Source organism: Agrilus planipennis, unplaced genomic scaffold (assembly GCF_000699045.2).
Source record: "Agrilus planipennis isolate EAB-ADULT unplaced genomic scaffold, Apla_2.0 scaffold20, whole genome shotgun sequence".
NCBI classification, from domain to species: Eukaryota; Metazoa; Arthropoda; class Insecta; order Coleoptera; family Buprestidae; genus Agrilus; species Agrilus planipennis.
In genome coordinates, this window is record NW_020439516.1 from 314,988 (window position 1) to 327,417 (window position 12,430).

The window sequence follows — 12,430 nt, forward strand, 5'->3', positions numbered from 1 at the left end:
TGAATCATAAGATTATGAAGTGAGCATTGCTTCCATTTATTTCTTACTCGTGAGTGTTGTCTTTTCCTACCTTAACCATATGATCCAGAGTATCCGTCAAATCAGTGAGGGTATACTAGTGAACCAATCAGATCGCTGTATTTCAGATATGGTACAAAGATGCATGATGAAATTAATGCATGCCTAAATACGTTTTTCAAATCTTTCTGTCGGTGTAATGCGAAATTGAAAAATAAAATTAACTGAATATCTTCAGTATGTTCCTGAGCTCTTCTGATTTTGTTTATTTTGATAATGTTTAAAATTAAAACTATTATTTAAATATTAAAATTGAGAAACCAATTCATCATTATTATTAAGGAAAACAATTTCACTATGTTTGCATACATACCTATATAAATCAGGTTTATCAAACGTTAACATTTTCAATTAATAAATTTACAAATATTTACAAAGTAAATTTTTTTTATAATGTACCTACTTCTATAACTGGAATTAATAATTTAAAGGCATCCTTAATGTATGAACTGCTGTTTGCAGCCTGAAAAATATAAAATGGTAGTAAAAATGATTTTCATAAGTTATTTAATTAATAGGTACCTCAAAGTAAACATTCGTTATTTGATTTTTTACATCTATATTGTCCATTTGGTCTTTGGTCATTGCTTTACAAAATTCAGAAGCTATGTAACCAACGAAACTTGTCAGGATGATGGTAATCCTAAAATAAGTATAAATAAATACATATATTGAACTTAAGCCTTAATTGCTCTAACTTACTGAACTAAACTGTCAGCCTCATCTGCAGTGCTTCTATGTTGTTTTGTTAGTAGCAATTCTGCACTTTTATGAAACTGTTCTACTGCAAGTACTGTTACTTGAGCCAAGGTGTTAATTGCCTTCTCATGGATATCTTTACAACTGAGATTGGAGGTGTTCTTCATCCATATTTCAGCATCTTTCCAGACAGATATTAATTTATCATATGATATTAAAATACCCAGTTCGGAAATGCATTCTTTAAGTTTTTGTACAACTTCTTCTGCATGTAATTGCTCATCATCATCTTCGGGTAATTCACATAGTTCCTGTATTTGATCAATGGTCTCTTGTAGTTCCACTAAATCTTCACTTGAAGATGATTCAAAAACAGACCTAAGTTTAATGTTACATTGTTTTGAGAGCATCTCTAAAGCCTCTAAGTGAACCAACCCATGGTGATCATCAAAGAGAGTTTCATAATTAACATATTTTCTATTGGGCTTTTTCTCTTTATTCTCTTCTTGTGATTTTTCTTTTGCTTCTCTTAAAACTTGGGAAAGATTAAGTTTTTCTGAATCCATTCTTAAAAATGCCCGTTTCTTCTTTAAACCTGGGTCACCTTCCTGTAATACTTCCATTGTTTTCTTTCCAATTGTTTCTAAAGTATCTAAGCCACCACTAATTACTTTATTGCTAGTGCTTTCTACCAGTTTTGTAATCTGAGTAACACCTGTTAGCAAAGTTTCAAAGTTAAAAGCCCTTGGTTGGCATTGATTGTCTACTACAGCAGGAACAGTTTCATTTTTAAAGTTGTCAGTTATATTTTCATTAGAACTCTCTTTTTCTTCTTTATTCATTTTTGCAAGTTCTTCTGGATCAGGTATTCCAATTCCACTTTCTAAAACATTCGATATTCCTTGTGTGACTTGATTGGTGATGGTTGAAACACTGGAGGAAGCTGTAGAAAGCAAAGAAGTTACTCCCCAACTACCCCAGTCACCCCATGATCCACTATTAAGTTTACTCTCATTAGAAGTTAATATTGATTCTGTAGTTTTATTTGAGGTACTTTCTTCATTTGAAACTGATTCCCATTGACCCCAATCATCTTCCCATATGTCTTTACTATCCTCTAATAAGTTATTTTCTTTTGTTAATAGGTTTGTCTTGGTATCAATTTCTGTTTTATCTTTAGGCCCTCCACCGTCCCATTTGTTTTTATCTTCTTCTAATGTGCTTTCTTCTTTTATGTTACAGTAGTTATTTTCTTTTGTTAACAGACTTTTTTTAGCATAAATGTCTATTTCAGCTTCATTAGACCAATCATCTTCCCATATGTCTTCATTTTCTAGTAATCTCTCTTTCTTCAAGTTATTAGAGCCATCTTCTTTTGTTAGTAGATTTTTGTTGGTGTTAACTTCTTCTACACTTGCTTCAGATAATTGCTTCTTAGTATCTTTAACAGTAATATGATCTGTTTTATCCCACTGCTTATTTTCCCATGCACTTACATCACTACTGAATTTAGTATCTACGATTTCTTCATTATCTTGCTTGAGCAAATTGGAAGTATCAGCAGTGTCTAGTTCAATATTTTGACGAAACTGTAGACTATTGTTATTATCTTTTGTTAAACAGTTTGTTATTATATTGTTTTCTGTTATGTCCTCTTCAACATGATCATTTAGAAGTTTATTTTCCTCCAAGCAGACTGTTCTGTTGTTTGAAATCTGATCTTCTCTTACATTTAGGGAATTTATATTTGAAGAAGTTTTATGGGGGCCTGCTCTAGGAGAGCTTTCTTCACTAATGTCTTCATCTGCACTTTCAAAGCAGTCACTATCTGACGTTTCCATATTTTACTCTTATATTTTTTAATCGTCAAATGGACTTGGCAAACAGTATGTAGAACTTAAACGACTAATAATAAAGTGATAAAAATGAATTTGCAAATTTTAAGTTGGAACAATAATTTTTTTGACAAAGACTGTGATTTCGACTTGACATTTTTACCATATGCATTTATGGTACAAATACATATAAATACACGTGACCACAGAAAAATAATACTACGTAATACGTTATACCATTTAACTTACGTCTATGAGCATAGGTAAGGGAGGTTTATGAGTTTTCATATTCTATAAGGGAATAAGATTAAAGATGAGTTTTAAGTGCATCGGTTCGGAAGTTACATGTGCAACGGAAATCAATGAATAATTTACAGAAACTAATAAAGTCGAAAGTTATTAATAATAACAGCTAACAATTCTTTTAACTAAACACAATAAAATATATAAAAGTATCGTTTTATTCAGCTTTGTTTTATAAAAGATGTATAAGTTTTAATCAAACTTTCAGTAGTACGTGGGATAATAAGTTTTAGTGCGGCCAAGAAATGTTTCATTTCGATTTTTGTTGTTTGGAGATCTTCTTCTAGCGCTTTCATAGCAGCTTCGTTACAGATCGCATTTATTTCAGCACCAGAGTAAACCTCAGTTTTCTCAACTAGTTCGTTTATATCTACATTTACAACCTAAAATAGGGCGTAATAGGTAAAACCAGTCCCACAAGTAAATTTATGTAGATTAGATTACCGGCATTTTGGACAACTTTATCTTAAATATCTCTAATCTTGTATGGGAGTCGGGTAGAGGAACGTATACAATCCTATCCAATCTTCCGGGTCTTAAGAGTGCCTTGTCAATTCGATCGGGTCTATTTGTTGCTGCAACAACGGTTACGTCTTCCAGTGGAGTGACACCGTCTAGTTCTGTAAGGAGCTGAGTTAAGACTCGCTCTTGAACATTGGTTGTACTCCCAGAAGATCTTTCACCACCAATAGCATCAATTTCGTCAAAAAAAATTATCGCCGGGGCAACTTGCCTAGCTTTCCTAAACACCTCTCGAATTGCTCTTTCCGATTCTCCCACCCATTTGCTAAACAATTCAGGACCTAAACTGAAAAGTGAAGATTAATAAGGAACAACTGATACATTATTGTACCTTTTATAGAAATAAAGTTTAAACTGCTTTCTGTAGCAAGTGCTTTAGCTATCATTGTTTTCGAGCATCCAGGAGGCCCAAACATTAAAACTCCCTTTGGAGGAGTTACACCCATCCTCGCAAATATTTCGGGATGCTTTATTGGCCATTCTACTGACTGTTTTAGAATCAGTTTTAAAGTTTCTTGTCCTCCAATGTCTGCCCATTTTACATTTGGAACCTGAAGAAGTAATAGACCAATTAATTGTCCGCCCAAAATCGAAGTACCTTATCTTACTTCAATTTGTATCTCCCTCATAGCGCTTGGGATAGTTTTAGTCAAGCCATACTTCAGGTTTTCTAAGGTGATTGCAGGATTTTGCATTCTAACTGCGTGTAGTGCAGCTGTGGAACATAAAGATTTCAAATCTGAACCTACGAAACCATGGGCTGAGCTAGTAATAGAAGTCAGCTCTTTATCTGAGATGTTAGCAGTATCTATCAATATTTTCTTAAGAATTTCAAATCTTTCCGTGGGACCAGGAATCGGGATTTCAATTTCTTTGTCTAATCGTCCACTTCTTCGCAAAGACGCGTCAATGGAATCTAATTTATTTGTTGTTGCAATTACGAAAATTTGAGCGTCTTGCGTGTTCCACAAATCTTCAAATATTTTGAACAAACTAGCCGATATACGTTTTTCATTTTCATTCAGTTTTGATGTTTTTGCAGGGCAGAGGGTATCTATGTCATCAATTATAATAACAGAAGGAAAGCAAGTTGCGGCTTCTTTATAAAAGTCATTTACATTTTCTTCTGGACTATTATCCTTCTTGCTGTAAATTTCTATCATACTGATATTAACAATATGTGCACCGCTATCTTTTGCTAACGCGTTTGCTAGTAGTGTTTTGCCTGTACCAGGTGATCCATATAGGACAATACTTCTAATTATTTGTAAACCAGGAATGAATGTTGATTTTCCTAATGCAATATTTAAAAGTTCTTTAACTTCGGTTATTTCTTTATCTAGACCGCCTACATTTTGTAAATCGTTTTTCGGATACGTTTCTTTGATGAATTCGTGTTCGGTACTATTACAAACGACAAAAATTGCGGAAATTTAAAAAAATTGAGTATTATTTTTTAGTCAAACTTACCAAAATAATTTCCATTTGGTTTTATTACAAACATTGAAAAAAACAGAAGTATTTTCGACAATTGATAATTTCTTGAATTCGTCTTCTATTGTAGATTCGAAGCTATTAATGTGTACAATTTTAAAGTGAATAGTTTTTCCAAAAAATAAGACGTTGATTGTATTTCCCACTGTTAACAATTTGTTTAGATAGATATTTTGTATTCTATTAATTAATTCCGGTGAGATTTGAATATTGAGATTATTTATCGGGATTATGGTAATCTCTTTGGCATCTGCTTTGCAATTTAATTTTGAAAGTTTTACGAAATCAGAATCTTGACCTGAGAAAATATCCATTCCTAAAAATTTAAGACATAATACTTTTGACTAGATTGTAAATGATGCGCACCTTTTTTAGTTAATATAATAGATGTAAGTGATTTTTCACTTGAAGGCCATACCAGTTTTGCGAAAGGGGAAGCATTTTTTCCTAATATTTCTATTAACGCCCATTCACCTATACTTAAACCACATATTTGTATTATGGATTGACTTAAAAACACAACAAATTCATCATTTATTGAAGAATTGTTTGTTTCTTTGTCGGATTTTAATTCTATATTTCCATATAAACTATTTTTATAAACAAAAGGGTAAGATATGTTGGAAGGAGAACATGGACAAGTAGTTTCGTGTTGCTCTCTGTACTTCTGAGCAATGATAACACCGCAAACAGCACATTCAAAAAACTGAGTTTTTTTTGGCGGCATTTCAATAACAGTTATAAGATACAAACAATAAACGCCTTTTTTTAAACAAATGAACACAATATTTCCACCAACATGTGTTTTAATAACCAAGCAAACCGTTTAAGAATCTAAATTACAGAAGTAGTTTGATAGCAGTTACATTTAAATTAATCGTCACAACTAATTTTATTACTTGCAGTACATTATTAATATACAATAAGTTACTGCAAGGTTAGGATTTGGGACCGTCAGCTGTTTGCGTGTTGCACGTGGTCATGAAGTTTCTATTGTTTGGGGAGGGGGGTAGACACTAAAAATAGATTTAAAACTCCCGAAATTTTGACGATACTCAGCGACATCTAAGTTTACCCTACATTAGTAGACGATACTTGGAATATATTTATAAATGGTACTGACATAGAAAACTTCGAATATTCACTGCCATCTATACATGAAACTATGAAGCATAACTTAAGGCGCGCATTTCGAAATTACATCAAATTTTAGTTAATCTATTTCTTCTTGTTACAATAAGATTTTCAATCTATTTTATTTTTAAATGAAAATATAAGCGTCAAAAAATACATTCATAGGTTTTTATTTTTTACTGTATACAATTAATCGACACTACTGCCACAAAAAATACCATATAAAAGTGAAGGAAGTAGTATTGGTAAAAATTTTGTTATTCTTGCTATCCGTTCAACTAAAATATAAAAATAACTATCTTGTATCAGCCTCATATAAATTTAAAAATTATCTGAGTCACAATAATTTATTATCTAGTTCTTAAAAATGGAAAATTAAACAGCTTTAAGCGATGGAAATCAAAGGTAAATAATGTCGTAATGTCCTGGGCGATACAATAAATGTATACTTGGTGGGACTCCTTCTGGTAGATCATGTTCTGTTACTGTTTTACTGTTAGTTCGATCCATGTAAACCACACGACAACCAGTGTTAACTGCAGCACATGCCGCCATAATGTGGATGTGATCACTTTCTTTATACATTGGCTCCACTTCTTGATGACAAAAGTCTGCTATCTAAAAAAACTTAACTATTAATTATATGTAATATAAAAAAATGACAAACTTACTGATCTACCGCCTTCAATAAAGCAGCTATAAAATTCTTGATCTCTTTGAAGTTGACCGCTTGTTAGTAATCTTAAGTAGACAACTATGTAATCAGAATAACCTTGATCGTTGAATAATCTATGTAATTCTTGCTTAGCTTCTTCAACATTTTTTATATCACCTATACGATTTAATACTTCCATAAACTGTAAAAACCTATTGTCTTTTAATTGAAGAAACATATAATGAGTTTCTTACAGTGTCGTAGAAATCTTCAACTGTAAATTGGGGAAACCCTAAAGCCACTAAGCCATCTTTACTGGCTTCGGCAACTTTATAGAAATTAATAAAGTCGTCGCGATCATACAACAGTCTTTCTAAATTAGCGTAACTAAAAGAACGAAAAAAGCAGTTCCCATCGGGTCGAGTTTTTCGAACAAATCTGTATTTTGAGCTGAGATCCTTTATTTTTTCCAAATAGATATCGTCACTGGCATACTCCTTTGCCAGGGTCGGAATTTCACACAATTCGCCTACTAGAGGAATAGCTTCAGAAATCTACAAAACGAAATTGTAAATTTTAATTTATGTAAAAAAAAACATTTTCAAAATAATTTTTACTTCACGCTCTATCTGACGTTGTTGTTGAAGAATAAGATCGTCCTGATTAACAGCCTGTTCATCACCTTCCTTTTTTAATGGTGACTTTTGTAGTTCATCGCCCATGCTGTTTACAAAGATGAAATTTTAACCCTTTATTAATTTAATAAGCTTTTTTGTTCAATAGAAAATGCACTTGTCATTTGATCTAAATCTACTACGATCTTTATATTAAATCATCAAAGCTTTTCTGAGATGGATTCATGATGTTCATGATTCCGAAATACTCGTCACATACAATTCATACACATTCATATAATGTATCAGTGTACATGATATATCTTATGCCACTTATGCTCAATGATGTTGGAAAGTGGTAGAAAGTTTTAGATGAGTGATTCAAATGAACTACTGGTTTTAAAATATTGAATGCTGCAGTTGCAGTTTATTAACTCTTGACGAATGGATATTGAATTTTAGTAATAGGTATTATCAAACTTGTCTTTTATGAATCAATTCAATAATATAAAAGTATAGTACGTGCCAAGGGAAGAAAGTACGGTATTTCCTCTTAGGAGGGGGTGCTATACATTCTTCCTAAGGCTCGTATAGGATTTTGTACCATATCTCTGTCGGGAGGGAGTACCGTACTTTCTTCCTGAGACCCATATACTTGTAGGTCTTTATATATTTTGTAGTCCGTTTGTACAACAAATTAAACTTGATCAATCTTGTTTTATTGTTTATTCGATCTACTCCAATACCATTAGATTTAGTCAGATTTAGTCTTCTGTTTATTTGAACAACTGATTGCGTAAGTTGATTTGTTTTGTGGGCAAAATAATAGGCTTTTATTTTTAATACAATGGGGAAACATTTCGGTGAACTATACCACATGAGAAATATAATTACATACAGATTGTCCCCATTTGAACAGAGGGCTTTTGCGAATGTAATTTCCAAAAGTATTGGAAATACCTTCAGAAGATTCAGAGAATCCGTATTTTACGTTGTTCCACGTGAGTGATTCTCATTTGTTTGTCTTATTTGAGTTAAATATTACTGGCTATTAAGCGTGAGGGGTTGGATATATTCTTTTCTTTTTGTAGCCCTTGTAGGAGCCTATGTGATTTATGATGCTGTAGAAAGAGAACATGATAGATTAATGCGGAAAAATCCAGCTGATTTTGAAAATGAACGTTGAGTCAGTATGAAGTAATGTAAATTAGATCAATGTATATTAGTAGCAATATATATTAAACGTTTTTAAATTAACATTTTTTAGTTTTTGTCTAGGAATCGTAATTTTATTTTAAATTGATATTTACTTGTGCAAACAATCAAGGTCACCTAAATTTGATTTATTTCTTTTAAAGCAAAGCTTTACAAAAACCAAGGTATCATGTATGAGAAAATGCAATTTGTTAAAATGTATATAATCACTGTTAATTGATAATTGGCCATATCAGTAAAATTCCTTTTCTTTAAAACATGGTAACAGTGCTCCTACACCATAAAAAACTTCTCCGAGCAGAAGAATTAACATCATACTGTCTAAAATATATTCCAATCTTAAGACAGGATGTTGAATGGTGAATATGTAGAGAAGTCCAGTTATGGATACTATTGTCAGAAATACTGCCAGTGTTATCGCTAAACCTACAAAAGAGTAATTTAGCAGTTGTCTTCAAAATTTAGTGTAAAAATAAAAATAAGAAAGCATACCTGCTTCAAATAAATTGGGATTATGTCATCATTGTGTTAAGTAAGTAAACCAGGCAGGTTATGGGTAATAAGAATACATGCACGATCTAAAAATTATGTCCTACCTTTTTTAAAATCTTTAATTTTTTTGTATAATATCAATTTAAGAAGTTCTGACAGTAAAATAGCACCTTGTACAGCAGTATCGCGACCTATGAGAGGAGTATCGATGATACTTTGATATTTTGCGAAGGTTATTATCGAATTGCATGTGGCAGACATAGGATAATAGTATAAATTAACGTACATCAAAACATCAAACACTAATAACGCATCCATAGTAATATATTTTGGATTTTTTTAAGGTAAAGTTGAACAGAAGACATCATTCAGAATAATTGGATAACAGGAACGTATTCTTATTCTTTTTGTTCTTATCTTTTAGTTCCCGATTCTTCTTATTCTTCTTTCTATTTTTAGTTTTCCGTTTCTCCTATTAGGTAAGTATATATATGTTTTATGTAGTTCTGTTATTTGTGTTTACGTTTCCAATGAATTTACAGTATAAATTAAAACCATACTTTTTATTTGGTGTATTGTTGTTATTGTCGATTTTTAATTGTTACTGATGTCGGCCATTATACTTTTTTAATTGTTGCAGTATTGTTGCTGTTGTCGACCATTATAATTTTCAATTGTTGTAGTGTATTGCTGTTGCTGTCGGCCATTACAGATTTTAATTGTTGCTGATCTCGGCCATTATACTTTTTTGAATTGTTGTAGCATTGTTGCTAAAACTAGACGTGTAGCTCCAGAAACCCGCGAAATTTCGAATTTTCGTTCACTTTGTGATGCTGTTTTTTTTAGGCAGACACTGTAGGTATAGGCAAGCCAAAATAGTCAAAACCAAGAAAAGAAGTGAACAGTAAAATAGTACCTCTACCCTCCATAAGTAAAAGTAACTTTTTATTTGAAACTTATCAGAATTGAATAATTATTAACATAAATTGTACTTTTTGTATAAAAGACATTTCTTATTATTTAATAGTTGTTATTAAATGAAGGGTACTCTGAAAATTCTTTTATTTTGTTGTTTTAACATTCTAGATACTTACATAGACTATTATTACAATTTAATGTTATGTATTAATGTTATTGTTTTGTATAATTTTGTAGTTGGAAATTATCGTGTGTACTTTCAACCTCCGATTTTGGAAAGTTTTCGTTTCTTGATAAATTAATTTCTCCCTTGTTAAACAAGATGAAGGTTCCAAATGCATTAAATAAGTTGTGAGCTACCATTGAAAAGAGTTTTATTGTTAGTAATTACGTAGGTGCACTTTCAACTCTCAATCCTCGAATTTAAAAAATTAAAATAAAAGTAAAAACAAGAGGATTTTAAAAATGAGGGTTGCAAAATGCTTACCGGTTACTTCTGTCCATATTGTCGTTGCGTGGGGCTCATTCTTCGTTCCTCATGTGATTATGATAGTATTAGACCCTATAGTAAGGGAGAAACTAAACTTTCATATTGCTTAATTAAAATAAAAGTTTATAATTTTTTAAACTTCAAAATTTATAATTTTTATCTTACAATTTAACTTCAGTCGGTAATATAATATTTACGTAGAAAACTCAACATATAGAAAATATTACAATCTAATAATAACTGGAAATAAAATGAAAGAACATATTTTCTCACTAAAGTAACAAGTAACAGAATTACTTGTAACTCGATAATTTCCACAAACAAACCTCCATATATTGTAGAAATAATTATTTAATGGGTAATATATGACATTTTGTTGTAAACTGGCTATACAAAAAGGTTTAAAAGTTTCGGTGATTTAACGAAGCTACCTGAGGTGCTGATGAGAACTGATGAGTTCGATCCACATCTGGTAGTTTCGATCAACCTGAGCAGTGCTTTAAATTATTTATTTTAAAAACTCATCGATTTGTTTATTTATTACAGTAATAATTTTCAGTTGTTTACAGACTAGAATTGTTTAAATATGTAATAATTTGGTTTACAATTGTCTAAGTAACATTGGAAAGTAAAATTAATTGATTTTCTTCTATTTCAGAGCAGCGAATAAGGAAAATCGGCATCCTGAGTGGGGACATTTGTTACAAAGTGAAATGTAAGTCATTCTTATAATTNTTGTTGTTAAAACTAGTGTATCTAATTTCGAGCGTGATCGTCTGTCATTTATTATCCGAATACTTGCTCTCTTCAACTGTCGTATGCTTGAACGGTCGACCGAGAGAATGAGACATTTTCCTGGTTTTATTATAAATAACAATTAAAACCTTGTTTTGAATATTAATGCGTGATCTGTTTATAAATTAAACTTATTTTAACTTGTATTACAAGGAGAATGTGTTAGCTTCACTATTCTGTAATATGTGGGGTCTAACTTTAAAAATTAACGAATCAAAGCCGAAAGCTCTTTTATTGTTTTGAAGCTATATCATTATCGAGGTAGTTGTAGTGTATTATGAATATTGTTGAATGAGTTAGACTCTTTCTGTAGATGTGAATAATCTAACTCAAATCAAATGTAATTTGACTTTATTCTCCGAATACTTTCACCCTTCGATAGTCCTAACAGCAATTGAAAATAAGTCTTGAAAATTAATGCATTTTTGTACGAAATAAACATAATTGACCTTGTATTACTAAGAGATGTGCTAGTTTCTCTATTTAATAGTGCCTTGGGGCTGATTTCGGAAATTAACGAATCAAAGTTGAAAACTGATTTATTGTTTTAAAGCTTAAATCGGCATCCTGAGTGGGGACATTTGTTACAAAGTGAAATGTAAGTCATTTTTATAATTTCTCCTCGTTCTCTGTGCTATAGTTTCAACGCTTAACAAAATTGTATTGTTTTATTATTTGATATCAATTTAAGAAAAGAACTGTTTGAAAATATTAACAATGTTAAAAACAGAAGTCGAATGTAAACTCTTTCTAATAACATTGCATTAAATTAACTCCTGGTATATACAAATTAATGGCGCTCTCTAACGCAAAACAGCAGAAATAGGACGTCCAAAGAACTTACATTTCTGTAAAATTACAGATTTATGAAATGTCATGCATCAAATAATAAATTTCCCGAACGATAGATACTGACAAAAGACTAGAAAATTTTTATTGAAGAGCAAGCTTCAATATTAATAACCCAGTGTTTGAAATTTGAAAATCCCTATAGCGGCCATTATAATTGTCAATTGTTAATAGGGTCGGCCATCATACTTTTTCTATTGTTGAAGCATTGTTGTGGTAATCGGCCATCAGTATTTTTAATTGTTGCTGGTGTCGNTCTGCTATTATTATACATTGTATGTAATTTACTTTCATGGTGTGATTCAGGCGTGTGTTACAAAGGACATTCGGTCAGTGG

General features: G+C 31.5%; 5 protein-coding genes across 6 annotated transcripts; 1 reads left to right on the forward strand and 4 right to left on the reverse strand.

The window, feature by feature from the left end:
* Window positions 1-316: 316 nt before the first annotated feature.
* LOC108738497 (protein FAM114A2) lies at window positions 317-2,813 on the reverse strand. The gene is made up of 3 exons (XM_018471933.1): window positions 781-2,813; window positions 601-721; window positions 317-541 (listed from the first exon to the last, which is right to left on the reverse strand). Exons 1-3 carry the CDS (start codon window positions 2,616-2,618, stop codon window positions 467-469), a joined length of 2,034 nt encoding a protein of 677 aa, XP_018327435.1. The 5' UTR covers window positions 2,619-2,813; the 3' UTR covers window positions 317-466.
* Window positions 2,814-3,052: 239 nt separating this feature from the next.
* On the reverse strand, window positions 3,053-5,931 carry LOC108738496 (spermatogenesis-associated protein 5). Its single transcript, XM_018471932.1, has 6 exons — window positions 5,298-5,931; window positions 4,908-5,247; window positions 4,046-4,841; window positions 3,769-3,988; window positions 3,360-3,718; window positions 3,053-3,298 (listed from the first exon to the last, which is right to left on the reverse strand). The coding sequence occupies exons 1-6, from the start codon at window positions 5,656-5,658 to the stop codon at window positions 3,077-3,079; spliced, it is 2,298 nt and encodes a 765-aa protein (XP_018327434.1). The 5' UTR covers window positions 5,659-5,931; the 3' UTR covers window positions 3,053-3,076.
* A 290-nt stretch (window positions 5,932-6,221) lies between these two features.
* On the reverse strand, window positions 6,222-7,656 carry LOC108738480 (ubiquitin thioesterase otubain-like). The gene is made up of 4 exons (XM_018471907.2): window positions 7,338-7,656; window positions 6,975-7,274; window positions 6,737-6,922; window positions 6,222-6,683 (listed from the first exon to the last, which is right to left on the reverse strand). Exons 1-4 carry the CDS (start codon window positions 7,440-7,442, stop codon window positions 6,465-6,467), a joined length of 810 nt encoding a protein of 269 aa, XP_018327409.1. The 5' UTR covers window positions 7,443-7,656; the 3' UTR covers window positions 6,222-6,464.
* Window positions 7,657-8,064: 408 nt separating this feature from the next.
* On the forward strand, window positions 8,065-8,591 carry LOC108738481 (cytochrome b-c1 complex subunit 8). Its single transcript, XM_018471908.2, has 2 exons — window positions 8,065-8,335; window positions 8,426-8,591. Exons 1-2 carry the CDS (start codon window positions 8,182-8,184, stop codon window positions 8,518-8,520), a joined length of 249 nt encoding a protein of 82 aa, XP_018327410.1. The 5' UTR covers window positions 8,065-8,181; the 3' UTR covers window positions 8,521-8,591.
* Window positions 8,592-8,661: 70 nt separating this feature from the next.
* LOC112905908 lies at window positions 8,662-9,478 on the reverse strand. 2 transcript variants are annotated; one of them, XM_025979270.1, is made up of 2 exons: window positions 9,146-9,478; window positions 8,662-8,975 (listed from the first exon to the last, which is right to left on the reverse strand). In XM_025979270.1, the coding sequence occupies exons 1-2, from the start codon at window positions 9,357-9,359 to the stop codon at window positions 8,782-8,784; spliced, it is 408 nt and encodes a 135-aa protein (XP_025835055.1). In that variant the 5' UTR covers window positions 9,360-9,478; the 3' UTR covers window positions 8,662-8,781. The 2 variants fall into 2 exon arrangements, 1 of the variants encoding a protein (XP_025835055.1); XR_003232077.1 differs by having other exon boundaries at window positions 8,838-8,975; window positions 9,042-9,239.
* Between the last annotated feature and the right edge of the window lie 2,952 nt (window positions 9,479-12,430).

What these genes read in the sequence shown, in the direction of transcription:
- LOC112905908 (XM_025979270.1), bottom strand. Translation starts at nt 9,359, where the DNA reads ATGGATGCGTTATTAGTGTTTGATGTTTTGATGTACGTTAATTTATAC. An exon ending in AATTAAAGATTTTAAAAAAG is followed by an intron (nt 8,976 to 9,145) that starts GTAGGACATAAT and finishes ACTCTTTTGTAG; the next exon opens with GTTTAGCGATAACACTGGCA.
- LOC108738497 (XM_018471933.1), bottom strand. Translation starts at nt 2,618, where the DNA reads ATGGAAACGTCAGATAGTGACTGCTTTGAAAGTGCAGATGAAGACATT. An exon ending in GAGGCTGACAGTTTAGTTCA is followed by an intron (nt 722 to 780) that starts GTAAGTTAGAGC and finishes TACTTATTTTAG; the next exon opens with GATTACCATCATCCTGACAA. An exon ending in TAACGAATGTTTACTTTGAG is followed by an intron (nt 542 to 600) that starts GTACCTATTAAT and finishes TATATTTTTCAG; the next exon opens with GCTGCAAACAGCAGTTCATA.
- LOC108738481 (XM_018471908.2), top strand. Translation starts at nt 8,182, where the DNA reads ATGGGGAAACATTTCGGTGAACTATACCACATGAGAAATATAATTACA. An exon ending in CGTATTTTACGTTGTTCCAC is followed by an intron (nt 8,336 to 8,425) that starts GTGAGTGATTCT and finishes TTCTTTTTGTAG; the next exon opens with CCCTTGTAGGAGCCTATGTG.
- LOC108738480 (XM_018471907.2), bottom strand. Translation starts at nt 7,442, where the DNA reads ATGGGCGATGAACTACAAAAGTCACCATTAAAAAAGGAAGGTGATGAA. An exon ending in AACGTCAGATAGAGCGTGAA is followed by an intron (nt 7,275 to 7,337) that starts GTAAAAATTATT and finishes TTCGTTTTGTAG; the next exon opens with ATTTCTGAAGCTATTCCTCT. An exon ending in TTGAAGATTTCTACGACACT is followed by an intron (nt 6,923 to 6,974) that starts GTAAGAAACTCA and finishes AGGTTTTTACAG; the next exon opens with TTTATGGAAGTATTAAATCG.
- LOC108738496 (XM_018471932.1), bottom strand. Translation starts at nt 5,658, where the DNA reads ATGCCGCCAAAAAAAACTCAGTTTTTTGAATGTGCTGTTTGCGGTGTT. An exon ending in TATTATATTAACTAAAAAAG is followed by an intron (nt 5,248 to 5,297) that starts GTGCGCATCATT and finishes TTAAATTTTTAG; the next exon opens with GAATGGATATTTTCTCAGGT. An exon ending in ACCAAATGGAAATTATTTTG is followed by an intron (nt 4,842 to 4,907) that starts GTAAGTTTGACT and finishes CGTTTGTAATAG; the next exon opens with TACCGAACACGAATTCATCA.